This window comes from Mixophyes fleayi, chromosome 12, assembly GCF_038048845.1.
Source record: "Mixophyes fleayi isolate aMixFle1 chromosome 12, aMixFle1.hap1, whole genome shotgun sequence".
NCBI lineage: Eukaryota > Metazoa > Chordata > Amphibia > Anura > Limnodynastidae > Mixophyes > Mixophyes fleayi.
This window is the reverse complement of record NC_134413.1, coordinates 77408158-77423726: the sequence shown is the minus strand read 5'-3', so window position 1 is coordinate 77423726 and position 15569 is coordinate 77408158. Positions and strand designations below refer to the sequence as shown.

Below are 15569 nucleotides of genomic sequence, written 5' to 3'. Positions count from 1 at the left end.
AGTCTGCTTTGTTACCTTTTTTGTAGAACCTCTGTTCTACCCAACGGAGGCTTTTTTCTGTCTTGGTATTGGTATTATTTTCCAGGGTAATGTAATGTGTAACCAATGTGAAGAGTCTATATTCATAGCTATGCAGCTAGATATTTGTTCAGCCCACACGAGTTACCTACAGTGTATGTAGCCAACATATAGTAACATACCCAATATTTGTGTCTCTATTTTCACATTTACTTAAGAAAACTTGAAGCCAATGTCCACGTAATGCCTGGTCACTACCCGGTACACACAGATCATTCACACCAAGTTGAATATTTATACATTTATTTACAATAAAAGATCTTTTTTTTTTTTCCCATATTTACAGCAAAAATTATTTAAAGGTACAAAGCGGTGTTGGCAGGTTGCATGATACAGAGGCAGTGGGATCCTAGGTGTCTACAGACAAAAAAAAAAATAAAAAAATAAATGTATAGACGGAACTGCATCAATATATTCAGAGGTCGACAATAGCAGGTACATAAATAATTGAAGACTGGGGGGGGTTTAGTGCTGCCCCCACAGTGACGACATGCAGAGACAGTTTCCAGTGTGGTGGAGAGTACGAGGGAAAAAAACAAACCGCTACGTTAGACTCCCGTCAATACGGACTAGGTTAAGTGTACACAACAGAGATAAGCTAGATTGACTACAAGGCTCTTTTTAAAAACCAAATTGCCCTATGGGAAAAAGCTACTTTTAACATTTACAGATATGTATGGACAAGTTTCAGCTGGAAAGATCCGAGTTATTATAATGGGGTGGGATGTTTACCAAGCTACCCATCATAGGACAGAGTGATCTAATATGGTTGACTGACCAATGGCAATACATCAAACCTGATAAGTTACGTTTGCCATATATATTTGTAAACGTTATTAGTAGCTTTTATATACGACATAGAACAAAGGCACCCGGTACTTTGTACGGTTCATCAATTCACTCCGACCTGTCAAGCTGCCTCACCGAGATGGTTGGGACATCGACTATTGGAAGCGTCCAAATATATCCAATTTAACCTGTAAATTTTTAGGCCTCGCTTCCGAGTGAAACATGATCCATTCTTAGAATACGAACATGTTTTATCCGACAAGTGTTTTCGCACCGCTGGCCTTAAAAAGGTTACTGTAAGCTTGCCTCAGTGGTAGGGCTACAGGGTCAAATTATTGGATGTAAAGAAACACTGATGAAAAAGGGTTTGTTTGTTATTTAAATTGGGTGTAGAAAGCAGTCTATTTGGCGTGAATATAAACAAATACACAAGGAAGACAAGCAAGAAAAAGTTTTAAAAAAATGTTCCTACGGGGTCCTCACAATGTAATTGGCTTGTCTGATATGCCAGAAATGTCGAGGTGTAGTCAGTATGTTATTAACTCCCACCAACATTTAAATATAAGTGGTATTGGTGGAGGGGGGGTCAAAAACAAAAACCGGGGGATTGAAATAAAGATTGATCCCATCTGCTTCTCTTCACCTGCTCATCGAATTTCCTTGCTTTAAAAAAACAAAAACCACTAACAAAGGTCGTTGTGTAGAGTACATGCTAGATCATCGCTACAGGTCACTGCAGGGTGGGTGGTCGGAGTGCAGATAAGAGTCCTAGGGTGCCATCCAAAAGGGCATCTGTTGTTTGGGCCTCGGCTGGGAGGCCGAGTACTGGTATCCTACATTCCAGCCTTGTGAGAAAGGGCCGGATCCCTTGTGGCCGCCGTGCTCCTCCTCCTCGTCGGAAGGGAGTCTCCCGCGTAGGCCACCAACCCAAAGGTTTTATTGCTGCTCTTCAACTTCTTGGCGTGGTTATCTGAAAGAGAACAAACAGAAGAGGGAACCGGGGAGGGGGGGGGGGGGGGAAGATATGGTCGAAGGGTAGACAAGAGACGGTAGAAACCCAACAAAAAAAGAAGGATGCAAAGCATACGTATACATTAATTTGTGTGAAATTAAATGCATTAGTCAGACACCATTTGGGAGTTTGTAACCGGCGCAGAGGTCACGGCCACGGGTCGGATGTCAAAAGGTCAACCACGGCGCAGGCACACGTCCACGAACATGGAAGAGAAGAGGAAAAAGGAGAAAAAAAAAAAAAAAAAAGAGAAGACACAAAAAAATACAAAAATATGCAGTTAGAGATGAACCAGAGACACTGATACCAGCACATAGTCGTCCCCACCCTCTGTTTACATCACTGCAGGGTCAGTTTTAAATACAAGCCGGACCTCTAGTCCATGGGATTTAAGAAATAAGGACACCGGAACCGGCAGATTCCAGGGGAGAAATCTGATCGGCCCGGGTAACTGGCAGGGGGAATGGGGGTTTCTGTGCCGCATCTGAGACACCCAACGTTCAGCCCGGAAGTTACTGCCTGACAGAAGCTCCCGTAACACTCACCATCTGCTAACGCCGAGCTCCGGCCGGCCGCCGACGCCTTCTCCTCCGCGTCTTTCTGCGCTGCCGCAAGCATGCCGGGTGGGGGCATCAGTTGCCTACAGGAAGACAGAACGTCTCTCGTTTTATTACTGCAAAAGAAACGAGGCGGTAGTCATGCTTAGTGCCTTCTAACAGCTCATTTAATACAACAGTTATTGTCATCAAGAAGTTGAACGTTCAATGATGGCAACAACTTTCTGGGCAGATATAAAGATTATTAAAATAGAATGTTCAGTGTACTTGGGAAGAATCCCTACAATCCCCATTGTAAATATATTAAATAATGGATGTTTTATAGAATGGTTCATTTGTCTTTAGACAAGTTAAGTAGCTGTTAAGCATGCATCCAAGTCATTGTTCCTGTCTCTCCTCCTACAGATGACTATCTCCTTGTTCAGTACCTCACTGGAGGGCAAACAGTAATAGCTGTCACTGAGTCAAAGCTATCAGCAGGTCATGTGACCGGCAGAGGGGGGGGGGGGGGGGGGGAGAGAGGAGAAAGAGGATGTCAGAGCGGACAGAGCTCAGAGGGGCGTTCCAAAGCCTCTCTGCTCGTTATAATATGTCATGTGACTGTGGTTGCCATCGTGTCCACATAACACTGTGGAACATCTGAATTAATAATCAATCATTAAGAAGCAGCCTGAAGAAACAGGCCAAGGGAAAATGTAATTATATATGCAACAAACATCTGCCGATTTTAAATAGAGTGCATTAAAAAAAATAAAAAAATAACATCCTACACTATATATCAGTTTGAGCACTGCTATATTTATGATTGATTGGTAGTGGCAGAATATCTATATTTTAAAGAGACTGTTTCTTTTACCAGAGACTAAACAAATTTAGTCTAAAATAAAAAACAAACTACTGATTGACCCCAAGACCTTCAGCTTCTATAAGAGAAAGAAGGCGTTGTTTAAGCTGAACTATTTACTCCAAGGTATACATTTGTCGAGCCTTCTGAAATGAAAAAGTAAAGGTGTTGCCCATAGCAACCAGATTCCAAATATCATGTTCTAGAATGCACTGGATAAATGTTAACTGGAACCTGATCCAGTTGCTATGGGCAACGCCTCCACTTTTCCTTGCTTAGAAGGCTTAATCAAGCGGTTCTATTACAGCACATCTAATCACAGCCCTCACCTGTCCCTCTCTCGGTCCTTGCCTGCGGTTCCGTCTGGTTTGACCAATGGAGCGTCCATCTTGCTCTGGGCCAGGAAGCCTGTACCTAAATTAGTCATATGATGGGTCCATGCTATGAGCAGAAAAATACAGCAGCATTAGCAATTCTAGAGGTTCTCAGCCATAACCTGCTCCTCAATCTCAGCCTACAACCCTCCTGCCGAGGGGGGCCCTGGCAGAAGACCCAGGCCCCTCGGGAGTCAAGAGGAACATCTCCCACTAAAAAACACAGCAGAACTAGCAATATCTGAAAGCTGCACCATCTCAGTGTACCCGCACTATGAGACTCAGGTGACATCCACTGCTCAAAGCTTCTCCGCTCCTTGTCCACTTAAAATTTCAATTGGTTGTGTTATAAAGAGAGAGGAGAGAGAGAGAGAGGATCTGGAGCTAAGTTGTGGTACTCCCAAGCAGTAAGCTCCACAACGTAACAAAGCGTTGGATTTCAGCTTCAATATCCCAGATTTGGATTTAAAAATACCACTTGGGAGAAGTAGAACATAGCTCCAAAACGTACACGTCCAGCTCTGAAATACAGTAAACTGTTATTGATTGTTCCCACTGTAAACGAAAAACCTATAATATGCAGTTAACAAGTCCGGTCACTTCTATCATCTTGTTTGAGAAGAAAGTGGATGGGTGAGGCCAGGCTAGAGATGACAGGAACGCTGTAAGGAAGCCTCAATGAGCAATGATGATTGAAGCTCAACTAACAAACACGGTCAGGAGACTTGGGTCACAAGCATAAACCAACATGAGATCAGCATGCCAGTATAGCGGTAAGAAGCACGTGACGTAGATTAAAGGCAACTACGCCGCATAAATGTAGCGTTAAGAGATCTATAAAATAACCCCAACCGTACACATGCATTGGCCCTACGTAGGGGGTTATTTAAGTTCAGGGTGCAAGGCTATAATAATATTCCATCAGCAGGAGTGGTTCAGTCATTTAAACTGTGCTCAAGCAAAGGCGGCCTGTGGCCGGCGGTGTGTAGCGCTGAGTGGCACTGGGAGGAGATATGGCAATATAAACCCCAATGTATATGGATAGGGTAAAGCACCTGGTAACCCAGCAGGCTGGAGTCTTGTTCCTCCGGCAGCTCTTCTTTAAAACGTCTCTTCTGTCCCTGGAGCAGGCTCTGTGCCGGATGAGGTGCGGTGATGGCGGCGGTGGTGGGTTTAACAGGGGCAGGTGGAACGAAAGGAGTACTCATTGGACCTGGAGGTGGAAAGGGAGATCAGAACTTGTTTTGGATCATGGTGGCCAAACATTCCCAAGCACCCAATCCTGACCGTCTTATTTACGTCTAGTAGTCCTCATATAGGATGGGGAGGTCACGGCAAACCAACAAAAGATTTTATGGACAGTTGGGGAGCCAAGTATCTGGCTATGATCCAGGAAAACCCAATTTCACAGACCAATTATACATCAGCAAGTGGTGAATCTATCCCCTTGCAGATGAAACGAGTGATAACAGCTAACAGATAAGAGGAATTCAAGTTAATAAAATGGCCAAATTGTACAGCGGGGTACACAATTGCTTTGTACAGAATAGTGTCACTATATCATGCTGTGTGATAGGACAGTCATGTCAAGTTATACATAAAAGCTGTATGTTTATTAGACGTAGCATAGCGGGGCTTAGGTTGTGTGCCAAAAGGCTTCAAAATATAAATCTGTTCTTGGGATAGAAACGAGCAGCACGTAGTCCCCCATAATCTGCTCAACTTCGGGTGCACTTACCGGTATGGCAGTCACTGGCGGCTGCACTTGTGGCATCGGATAGTGAGATGGCACTGGGGGTACAGGCATTGTGGCCACAACGGAAGGCAATGGGGGCATGGGGCTGGTCAATGGTGCTGGAACCACGTATGGCACCTGCACAGGCTGTTGCGGTGGAATCGGCGGTGCCACGGGAAAGCCCGTCTGGAAGCCGTTTGCTGGATAGTACGACGTCTGCATGGTCACGGTGCCCATGGGCGGTGGCTGCGGATACCCTGCGGAGAACACAGCGCAGTTCAGAAACTTTATACGCTACAATAGACAATATTTTAACCAATTGGCAAGGGTATCGGTACACATTTAGAAAATGGCTTGGAAAGAAGGCCCAACTAATAGAGAGCCAAAGACTCTTCTCTCCAGCTTCAATCACTGTCCGTCCCTTTTCAAACGCGTTTCTAACAAATGCGGTTTGGAGAGCTCAGAGCAGCCAGCGCGGTTCTTTCCCTTCTGCAGCTCGTTGATAGGTGTGGGGGGAGGGGCAAGGAGATTCTGCCCTGGACGGGGTGAACTATAGTGAACTACAATAGTCCCCTGGACCTATGGGGAGGGAGGAGTTTTAACGGAGACAGCTTCAGGTATTTGTGAACAGTTCCTAGCGTGTTGCACAATAAGGGAAACAAATCAAGCCCAAAATGGCTCTGCGACCAACATACAACGCGTTTCTGCCATTATCCGTTACAGAGACCCCCAATGAAATGCAGGATCATCTCACCTAACACATTTCTCATCTGCTGAAGAGCCGTTGTGGCGTCAAAGTCTGGAGATATAAAATAAATTGCACTGTTCTTGTAAACAAAACAAGTTTTTTCAATCAAAACGGGCAACGGCAAATAATAGAGCCCCAACACCCCCAGTATCACCGTTTACAGAAAGAGGGCGACCATATTAATGGCTGGCTACCAAGGTGCTTGCAGGACACTACACAAACAAAATCCCTCATGTCGTGAGCTGCATATAACGAGGCACCCTTGACGCTGGGATGCAGGCTTAAATGTTTTGATCACAATATGAACCAATATCCCATGGTATCATTTTGCTAGATACACACAGATATGCAGTGTTAAGGACAAACGCCGGCAATAACTGTATTTGTTTGTATACATATGGGGCTTTTATATTACTGGTACTATGTCCAACATGGGTTTAAATAAGCGCCGGCTTATTTCTGCTCCGATTTTGTTTGCAAATATTGCCACGTGTTGTCTATCAAGCCTATTTAAGGCCTTTTTGGGTGTGGCTCACAAGCCTAGATGTAAGCACCTATAACAGAGATGAGTGCACCAGATGTTAACGGCATTTAATGGTGCTTGAAGCATATAGGTCAGTGTAGGACCTGCATACAATGAGGTACCTCTGATGCTACGATGCAGGCTTAAATGTTTTGATCTATGAACCAACACTTCAGGTTATCATTGCGCTAGATACACAGATGCGCTGGACAAGCGCTAACAACAACTAAGTTTCCACAAGATGCAGGAGAGATATACGTACCGGGCATAGTAGTAGCGGAACTGATCTGATTCACAAACCTCGAGTACTCCGCGTGTACCTGCGAACAAAGAATAAATATCTAGTATTCATCTTCTCCAGGCTCCATGAGTATTGTAATACCGTTATAGCATTCAATAACTGTTCCTGCCAACGGGCTTGTTTATATTGTGTTTTACATTGGTTTGACACGGTCATCAAAATGGGTCAAATTCTAAACACCATTTATAACACACCAACGCAGAGCTAGGCTCTAACAAGATGGCTGTACCCAAATTTAAAGATGACAACATATATATAACGGGAGCCTTGACGTATGTAGGATGGCGCAGTCAGCCTGTAACTCTGTCTGTTAGCGCGGCTGCTCTCTGGCCATACATTTGCTATAGGAGGGGGGTATCAGCAGTGACCCACTTCAAAGACGCTGCTTTCTTAACCCTCCAACACACGACATATTATATAAAGGGTAGAACCACAGCTGAGCTGACAGTACGGTTTGTTACTAGGGTAGCGCAGCGACACTTACTGTCTGTAAGAGATTCTCGCACAGTTTTTTGGCAGCAGCCAGCCCTTCGGGTTTTGGATGACTGAGGAGAGAATACGTCCAATTACTAGTGCTCTATGGTCAGCTACAGAAGTATGTTGTAATATGAAACGTCGGGAACACCCAATTCAGACTGGTCTTTGGTGTAGAGGACAGCGACGCACCTGATATAGATGTACATGGGTTCAAAGGCTTCTCGCCCAGAAGCGGGCTCGATGCACCCGGATCCCTTCCCGCGGAGGAACACCTTGGCTCCGGTTTCCATCTGGATGTGCTGGAGGTAGGAACAGCCCGGACCTTCCACCTTGTCCTTCACGGTGAACGAGGCCACAGCATGCTCCAGCCCAACAAACAGCTTGTCCTGTACATAGTGCATCTGCGGGTAAAGCACAAGGAACTCTTACACTCCCCCCCAGACTGCTTTTGTAAGCCCCCCAACAACATCCATTTAATAGATTTTCAAAGAGAGAAAGTATCTGATCTATTGTATCTTACACTGTGGGCAGGGACAGATCCTAAGCTAGAGCAATGAGTGACACAAATCTCAACATCTTTACCAAGAACGAAAGAGTCCAACTTGCTACGTCAAAATACTACAGTTTGTAATAGCATATGGACACTGTGCCGCAAAGCAACCCAAACAGTTAGAGAGAGAGCAGGGAACCTAGGTCATGAAGAACTGTATCTTTAGGTAAAGAGCCGTACCCCCGACTGGAACTGTGGTTTGGTGAGTGTTATGGGAGGCAGAGAGGCCACGTGGGCTGGTTGGTGATATACGGTCACAGTGGCTCCATTGAAGGTCGGACTGGACCCCGTGGCTGCTTTAACCACTCCATTGGTAATGATTTCCTTGATTCGGTTCACCGCTCCTGTGAAGAAACAGGACAGTTTCACATTGGCAGGGGACGGTAACACAATCACACCAATAACACACAGTATTATCCATCACACACAAGTCATGTGCCAATCACAGCAGCCAGTAATGTGACCTCATTTCCTAGCAGAGATATAATACTTACGGTCAACAAGCTCCCGCGTCTGGCCCTGAACGTGGAGATAGAGCGGTCGATCTCTGCAAACGCAAAAGGTGGAGGAATAAAGACTTTCAGCTAATAATCCCTGGATAATGGCACAAACAGTCTAAGGGTCAAAACTCATGTCATTTAATACAGACTGACTGCCATATAGAGGGCAGGGGAACGAGGGGTTGCGGGAAGAACAGCTATGAGTAAAACAAGATGGTGTCACTCCGGACATACATACCCAGGGCCCAATTTAGCCTTTTCCTCCGACGTCATGTATCTCCCACGCGTGGACACTGCCGCCCCACTCAGCCGACTAATCTGCAGAGGTAAACGTGTGCATTGTATGAAAATTATATTCATAATCTGTGGTCTTTCAAATATTACATATTAACTAATCAGAAATCCCTTCCATTCCATTGCACGTCCAGTGGCTCAGGTATCATTGCCAGGCAATCTGCTGCTGGAGTACGCCCACGGCCGTATGGCATGACTGGTACACTGAATACCATTAACAGTCCAGACGGCTTACCCGGCTCATATTAATGATATAATGAAGTTTATTCATTCCATAAAACAAAGTTTTGGTATACATTGTACAATGATATTTCCCCCCCCCAATAGAGGTGTGGCTATGAAGTTTCCTTCATCAGTTCCCTAGGACCCTCGCATCACTGCGCTGTTGGAGACAATTTTAACTTTAAAATCTGTCCACTTCATCTCCCGGTGAACCTCCAATATAAAAGTTTATCGGCACCTACACCCTCATTCACGGATATCAGGGCCTGAGGAAGCACACGCTTCCCCTGTGCATTTTGTGTTCACATTTTAAATGTTGTAAACGAATATTTCAGTTTATGATTTCTAACTGCCTCAATTCCACTACTCACATGTCACTGCCCCTGTCACATGCAGCCCTGTCCTCACTAACACATCACTCGTCTCCTGATATACTCTGTGCTGCTGGATGACCCTGCTCCTTCCACTATACAACTCTCAGTCTATGGCTTCCTGCTGCCTCCATTCCCCTCCTCACATCATGTCATTGCCCCTGTCACATGCAGCCCTGTCCTCACTAACACATCAATAATCTCCTGATATACTCTGTGCTGCTGGATGACCCTGCTCCTTCCACTATATAACTCTCAGTCTGTGGCTTCCTGCTGCCTCCATTCCCCTCCTCACATCATATCACTGCCCCCGTATACTTACATGTAAAAATGCATAACTCAAAAGGGAGCCAGTGTTAATTTTTATGTAGCGCTAAACGATCACGTAACGCTTCACTGAGAATGCACAGTCTAGGGGGTAAATGTATCAAGCTGAGAGTTTTTCGGCGGGTTTGAAAAGTGGAGATGTTGCCTATAGCAACCAATCAGATTTTAGCTGTCATTTTGTAGAATGTACTAAATAAATAATAGCTAGAATCTGATTGGTTTTTCAAACACGCCGGAAAACTCTCAGCTTGATACATTTACCCCTAGATTGGAAACCACACAGCAATCTTTGTCCAGTCAAAAAAAAACCGCACTGAGGCAGCAATACCACTAGTAATGTGCTACAATCGTTACCTGTGCTGGACGTAAAATGAAGACTTTACGTACCTCGTCTTGCGTCTGACCCCTCGTTAACAGATTCCGGCACGTCAGTGGCACATCGTTTATCTCCACTTCCGCCACCACAAGATCATCCTTGCTTTTGGTCGAAGGGGGAGCTTTGCCCGCTACCTGGACCTATAAATATTAAGCATGCAATAGCCAAAATAAATGCCACTGAAATAGTAATTTCTTAAGTAAAAGTAGCAGCGCAAATCACGTAATAAAGTCCTGCATCAAGGTCAATAGAACTAGGACCAACAATGCGAGAAATGCCTCACGCCTCAGTGATTTCGCTGGTCCCTAATAAATTGATGGATTGCATTCCCATGAGAATTGGCTCGGCCTGCAGAAGATCTGCCTCCACTCTGTGCAGATGGGGACATATGAAGTGAGATGCAACACTAGACGGGGTTGGCATTACCTTCTCGGGTGTGTTCTGAGTGGGTTTGATTTTCCCCTTTGCCATCAGCATGGCATTAATCTTAGCAGCCACGGCAGCCGCAGCATCGAGGGCCCCAGAGGGAGCGCTGATCGCCTCGCTCGCCGTACTTGCGGGTATCTCCTCTGTTGGAGGCATATAAACGCTGGTGCCAAGCGGAGGAATTAGTGGCATCATTCCGGGGAGGAGGAGAGTGGCTGCAGCAGAGGGGCCAGGCTGATCCCATTTACTTCTTCGTCTGGAAATACACAGCATTTACTTATGAGTCTCTCACACAACTCTGTGTAATAGTTATAAGTATTTTACCCAGAACAAATGCATTTAAAAATTATTTTATTTAAATAAATCTATAATTTATAAAGTACAAATTATTGAGTTAAAAAAAGCAATGTCAAACGCAAACTCTGCCTTAGGGACCCTCTCCCTCAACACCATCCACACTCACCCATAGGAACCCTCTCCCTCTCCACAACACCATCCACACTCACCCATAGGGACCCTCTCCCCCCAACACCGTCCACTCTGCCATAGGGACCCTCTCCCTCCCTCCCCACAACACCGTCCACACTCTGCCATAGGGACCGTCTCCCTCTCCACAACACCGTCCACACTCCGCCATAGGGACAGACTCCCTCCCCGCCATAGGGACACACTCCCTCCCCCCAAAACACCGTCCACACTCTGTCATAGGGACCCTCTCCCTCTCCACAACACCGTCTACACTCACCCATAGGAAACCTCTCCACAATAGCGTCCACACTCCGCCATAGGGACCCTCTCCCACAACAGCGTCCACACTCCGCCATAGGGACCCTCTCCCACAACAGCGTCCACACTCCGCCATAGGGACCCTCTCCCACAACAGCGTCCACACTCCGCCATAGGGACCCTCTCCCACAACAGCGTCCACACTCCGCCATAGGAACCCTCTCCCACAACAGCGTCCACACTCCGCCATAGGGACCCTCTCCCACAACACCATCCACACTCCGCCATAGGGACCTTTTCCCTCAACACCATCCACACTCCGCCATAGGGACCCTCTCCCCTCAACACCGTCCACACTCCGCCATAGGGACCCTCTTCCCCCAACACCGTCTACACTCCGCCATAGGGACCCTCTCCACAACGTCGTCAACACTCCGCCATAGGGACCCTCTCCCTCTCCACAACACTGTCCACACTCCGCCATAGGGACCCTCTACCCCCAACACCGTCTACACTCCGCCATAGGGAAATTCTCCCTCTCCACAACACCGTCCACACTCCGCCATAGGGACCCTCTACCCCCAACACCGTCTACACTCCGCCATAGGGACATTCTCCCTCTCCACAACACCGTCCACACTCCACCATAGGGACCCTCTCCACAACACCGTCCACACTCCGGCATAGGGACCCTCTCCCTCTCCACAACACCGTCCACACTCCACCATAGGGACACTCTCCCTCTCCACAACACCGTCCACACTCCGCCAAAGGGAACGTCTCGCTCTCCACAACACAGTCCACCATAGGGACACTCTCCCTCTCCACAACAACGTCCACACTCCACCATAGGGATCCTCTCCACAACACCGTCCACACTCCACCATAGGGACCCTCTCCCTCTCCACAACACCGTCCACACTCCACCATAGGGACACTCTCCCTCTCCACAACACCGTCCACACTCCACCATAGGGACCCTCTCCACAACACCGTCCACACTCCGGCATAGGGACCCTCTCCCACAACACCGTCCACACTCTGCCATAGGGACCCTCTCCCTCTCCACAACACCGTCCACACTCCACCATAGGGACCCTCTCCCTCACACCGTCTACACTCCACCATAGGGATCCTCTCCACAACACCGTCCACACTCCGGCATAGGGACCCTCTCCCACAACACCGTCCACACTCTGCCATGGGGACCCTCTCCCTCTCCACAACACCGTCCACACTCCACCATAGGGACCCTCTCCCTCACACCGTCTACACTCCACCATAGGGACCCTCTCCCTAACACCGTCCACACTCCACCATAGGGACCCTCTCCCTCTCCACAACACCGTCCACACTCCACCATAGGGACCCTCTCCCTCTCCACAACACCGTCCACACTCCGCCATAGGGACCCTCACCCTCTCCCTAACACCGTCCACACTCCACCATAGGGATCCTCTCCACAACACCGTCCACACCCCGCCATAGGGACCCTCACCCTCTCCCTAACACCGTCCACACTCCACCATAGGGACCCTCTCCCTCTCCACAACACCGTCCACATTCCACCATAGGGACCCTCTCCACAACACCGTCCACACTCCACCATAGGGACCCTCTCCACAACACCGTCCACACTCCACCATAGGGACCCTCTCCCTCTCCACAACACCGTCCACACTCCGCCATAGGGACCCTCTCCCTCTCCACAACACCGTCCACACTCCGCCATAGGGACCCTCTCCCACAACACCGTCCACACTCCGCCATAGGGACCCTCTCCCACAACACCGTCCACACTCCGCCATAGGGACCCTCTCCCACAACACCGTCCACACTCCACCATAGGGACCCTCTCCCTCACACTCCACCATAGGGACCTTCTCCCTCTCCACAACACCGTCCACACTCCACCATAGGGATCCTCTCCCTCTCCACAACACCGTCCACACTCCACCATAGGGATCCTCTCCCTCTCCACAACACCGTCCACACTCCACCATAGGGACCCTCTCCCTCTCCACAACACCGTCCACACTCCACCATAGGGACCCTCTCCCTCCCCACAACACCGTCCACACTCCACCATAGGGACCTTCTCCCTCTCCCTCACACCGTCCACACTCCACCATAGGGACCTTCTCCCTCTCCACAACACCGTCCACACTCCGCCATAGGGATCCTCTCCACAACACCGTCCACACTCCGCCATAGGGACCCTCTCCCACAACACCGTCCACACTCCACCATAGGGACCCTCTCCCTCACACTCCACCATAGGGACCTTCTCCCTCTCCACAACACCGTCCACACTCCACCATAGGGATCCTCTCCACAACACCGTCCACACTCCACCATAGGGATCCTCTCCCTCTCCCTAACACCGTCCACACTCCACCATAGGGATCCTCTCCCTCTCCACAACACCGTCCACACTCCACCATAGGGACCCTCTCCCTCTTCACAACACCGTCCACACTCCACCATAGGGACCCTCTCCACCATAGGGGCCCTCTCCCTCTCCCACAACACCGTCCACACTCCGCCATAGGGACCCTCTCCCTCTCCACAAATGTCAAACGCCACCTTATGACCCCCAACTAACACCTTCTGCCATGGGGGCCCCGCAGCCTCCACCTCACTGCTGCTTCCTGCCTGCGGCCTCCCCAGTACCCAGCAGCCGAGCTGACGCCTAGAGCCTGCGCCTCTACCCACTGCCCGGAGCCCCCATCACCTCCCCCCGGTCACCCTGAGGGACTCCCCGGTGACCACTGAGTGCTGCTCCCCGGACCCCGGAGTCCTCACCCGCCGGTCTGCGCGCTCATCGCTGACATGGCGACTACACCGTTATCCTCCTCCTGTACGTCACTCTCCACGTCACCACGTACGTACGTGTCTGACAGCCCCGGCAGAGTGCGTGTGACGTCCTGGACACGTTCAGCATCGAGATTCTAAGGCGGTCATGTGGCTGGCAACGTAAAAACCACGCCCATTAGCTGCTAAAGCCACGCCCACCACGAAATGGAAACTAATGTAATAGAAATATCCTCCAGTATCTCCCAGTGTGACCCTGTACTCACCAGTATCTCCCAGTGTGACCCTGTACTCACCAGTATCTCCCAGTGTGACCCTGTACTCACCAGTATCTCCCAGTGTGCCCAGTACTCACCAGTATCTCCCAGTGTGACCCTGTACTCACCAGTATCTCCCAGTGTGACCCAGTACTCACCAGTATCTCCCAGTGTGACCCTGTACTCACCAGTATCTCCCAGTGTGACCCTGTACTCACCAGTGTCTCCCAGTGTGCCCCTGTACTCACCAGTGTCTCCCAGTGTGCCCCTGTACTCACCAGTGTCTCCCAGTGTGACCCTGTACTCACCAGTGTCTCCCAGTGTGACCCAGTACTCACCAGTGTCTCCCAGTGTGACCCAGTACTCACCAGTATCTCCCAGTGTGACCCTGTACTCACCAGTATCTCCCAGTGTGACCCTGTACTCACCAGTATCTCCCAGTGTGCCCCTGTACTCACCAGTATCTCCCAGTGTGACCCTGTACTCACCAGTGTCTCCCAGTGTGACCCTGTACTCACCAGTGTCTCCCAGTGTGACCCAGTACTCACCAGTATCTCCCAGTGTGACCCAGTACTCACCAGTATCTCCCAGTGTGACCCTGTACTCACCAGTATCTCCCAGTGTGCCCAGTACTCACCAGTATCTCCCAGTGTGACCCTGTACTCACCAGTATCTCCCAGTGTGACCCTGTACTCACCAGTGTCTCCCAGTGTGACCCAGTACTCACCAGTGTCTCCCAGTGTGACCCAGTACTCACCAGTGTCTCCCACTGTGACCCAGTACTCACCAGTATCTCCCAGTGTGACCCTGTACTCACCAGTATCTCCCAGTGTGACCCAGTACTCACCAGTATCTCCCAGTGTGACCCAGTACTCACCAGTATCTCCCACTGTGACCCAGTACTCACCAGTATCTCCCAGTGTGACCCTGTACTCACCAGTATCTCCCAGTGTGACCCTGTACTCACCAGTATCTCCCAATGTACCCCAGTACTCACCAGTGTCTCCCAGTGTGCCCAGTACTCACCAGTATCTCCCAGTGTGACCCTGTACTCACCAGTGTCTCCCAGTGTGACCCAGTACTCACCAGTGTCTCCCAGTGTGACCCAGTACTCACCAGTGTCTCCCAGTGTGACACAGTACTCACCAGTGTCTCCCAGTGTGACCCTGTACTCACCAGTATCTCCCAGTGTGACCCTGTACTCACCAGTATCTCCCAGTGTGCCCTGTACTCACCAGTATCTCCCAGTGTGACCCTGTACTCACCAG

General features: G+C 49.1%; 1 protein-coding gene and 1 non-coding gene across 2 annotated transcripts; both read right to left on the bottom strand.

Annotated features, from left to right (window-relative positions):
* Positions 1–304: 304 nt before the first annotated feature.
* On the bottom strand, positions 305–14155 carry KHDC4 (KH domain containing 4, pre-mRNA splicing factor). The gene is given in 16 exon segments (XM_075192738.1): positions 305–1767; positions 1770–1837; positions 2425–2519; positions 3610–3712; positions 3715–3721; positions 4710–4867; positions 5389–5646; positions 6923–6980; positions 7446–7506; positions 7628–7839; positions 8169–8332; positions 8483–8535; positions 8727–8806; positions 10090–10218; positions 10505–10760; positions 14036–14155. Coding segments are annotated over 16 exon segments (1863 nt in total). The 5' UTR covers positions 14065–14155; the 3' UTR covers positions 305–1635.
* On the bottom strand, positions 7234–7364 carry LOC142109471 (small Cajal body-specific RNA 4). Its single transcript, XR_012680390.1, has one exon.
* Positions 14156–15569: the final 1414 nt, after the last annotated feature.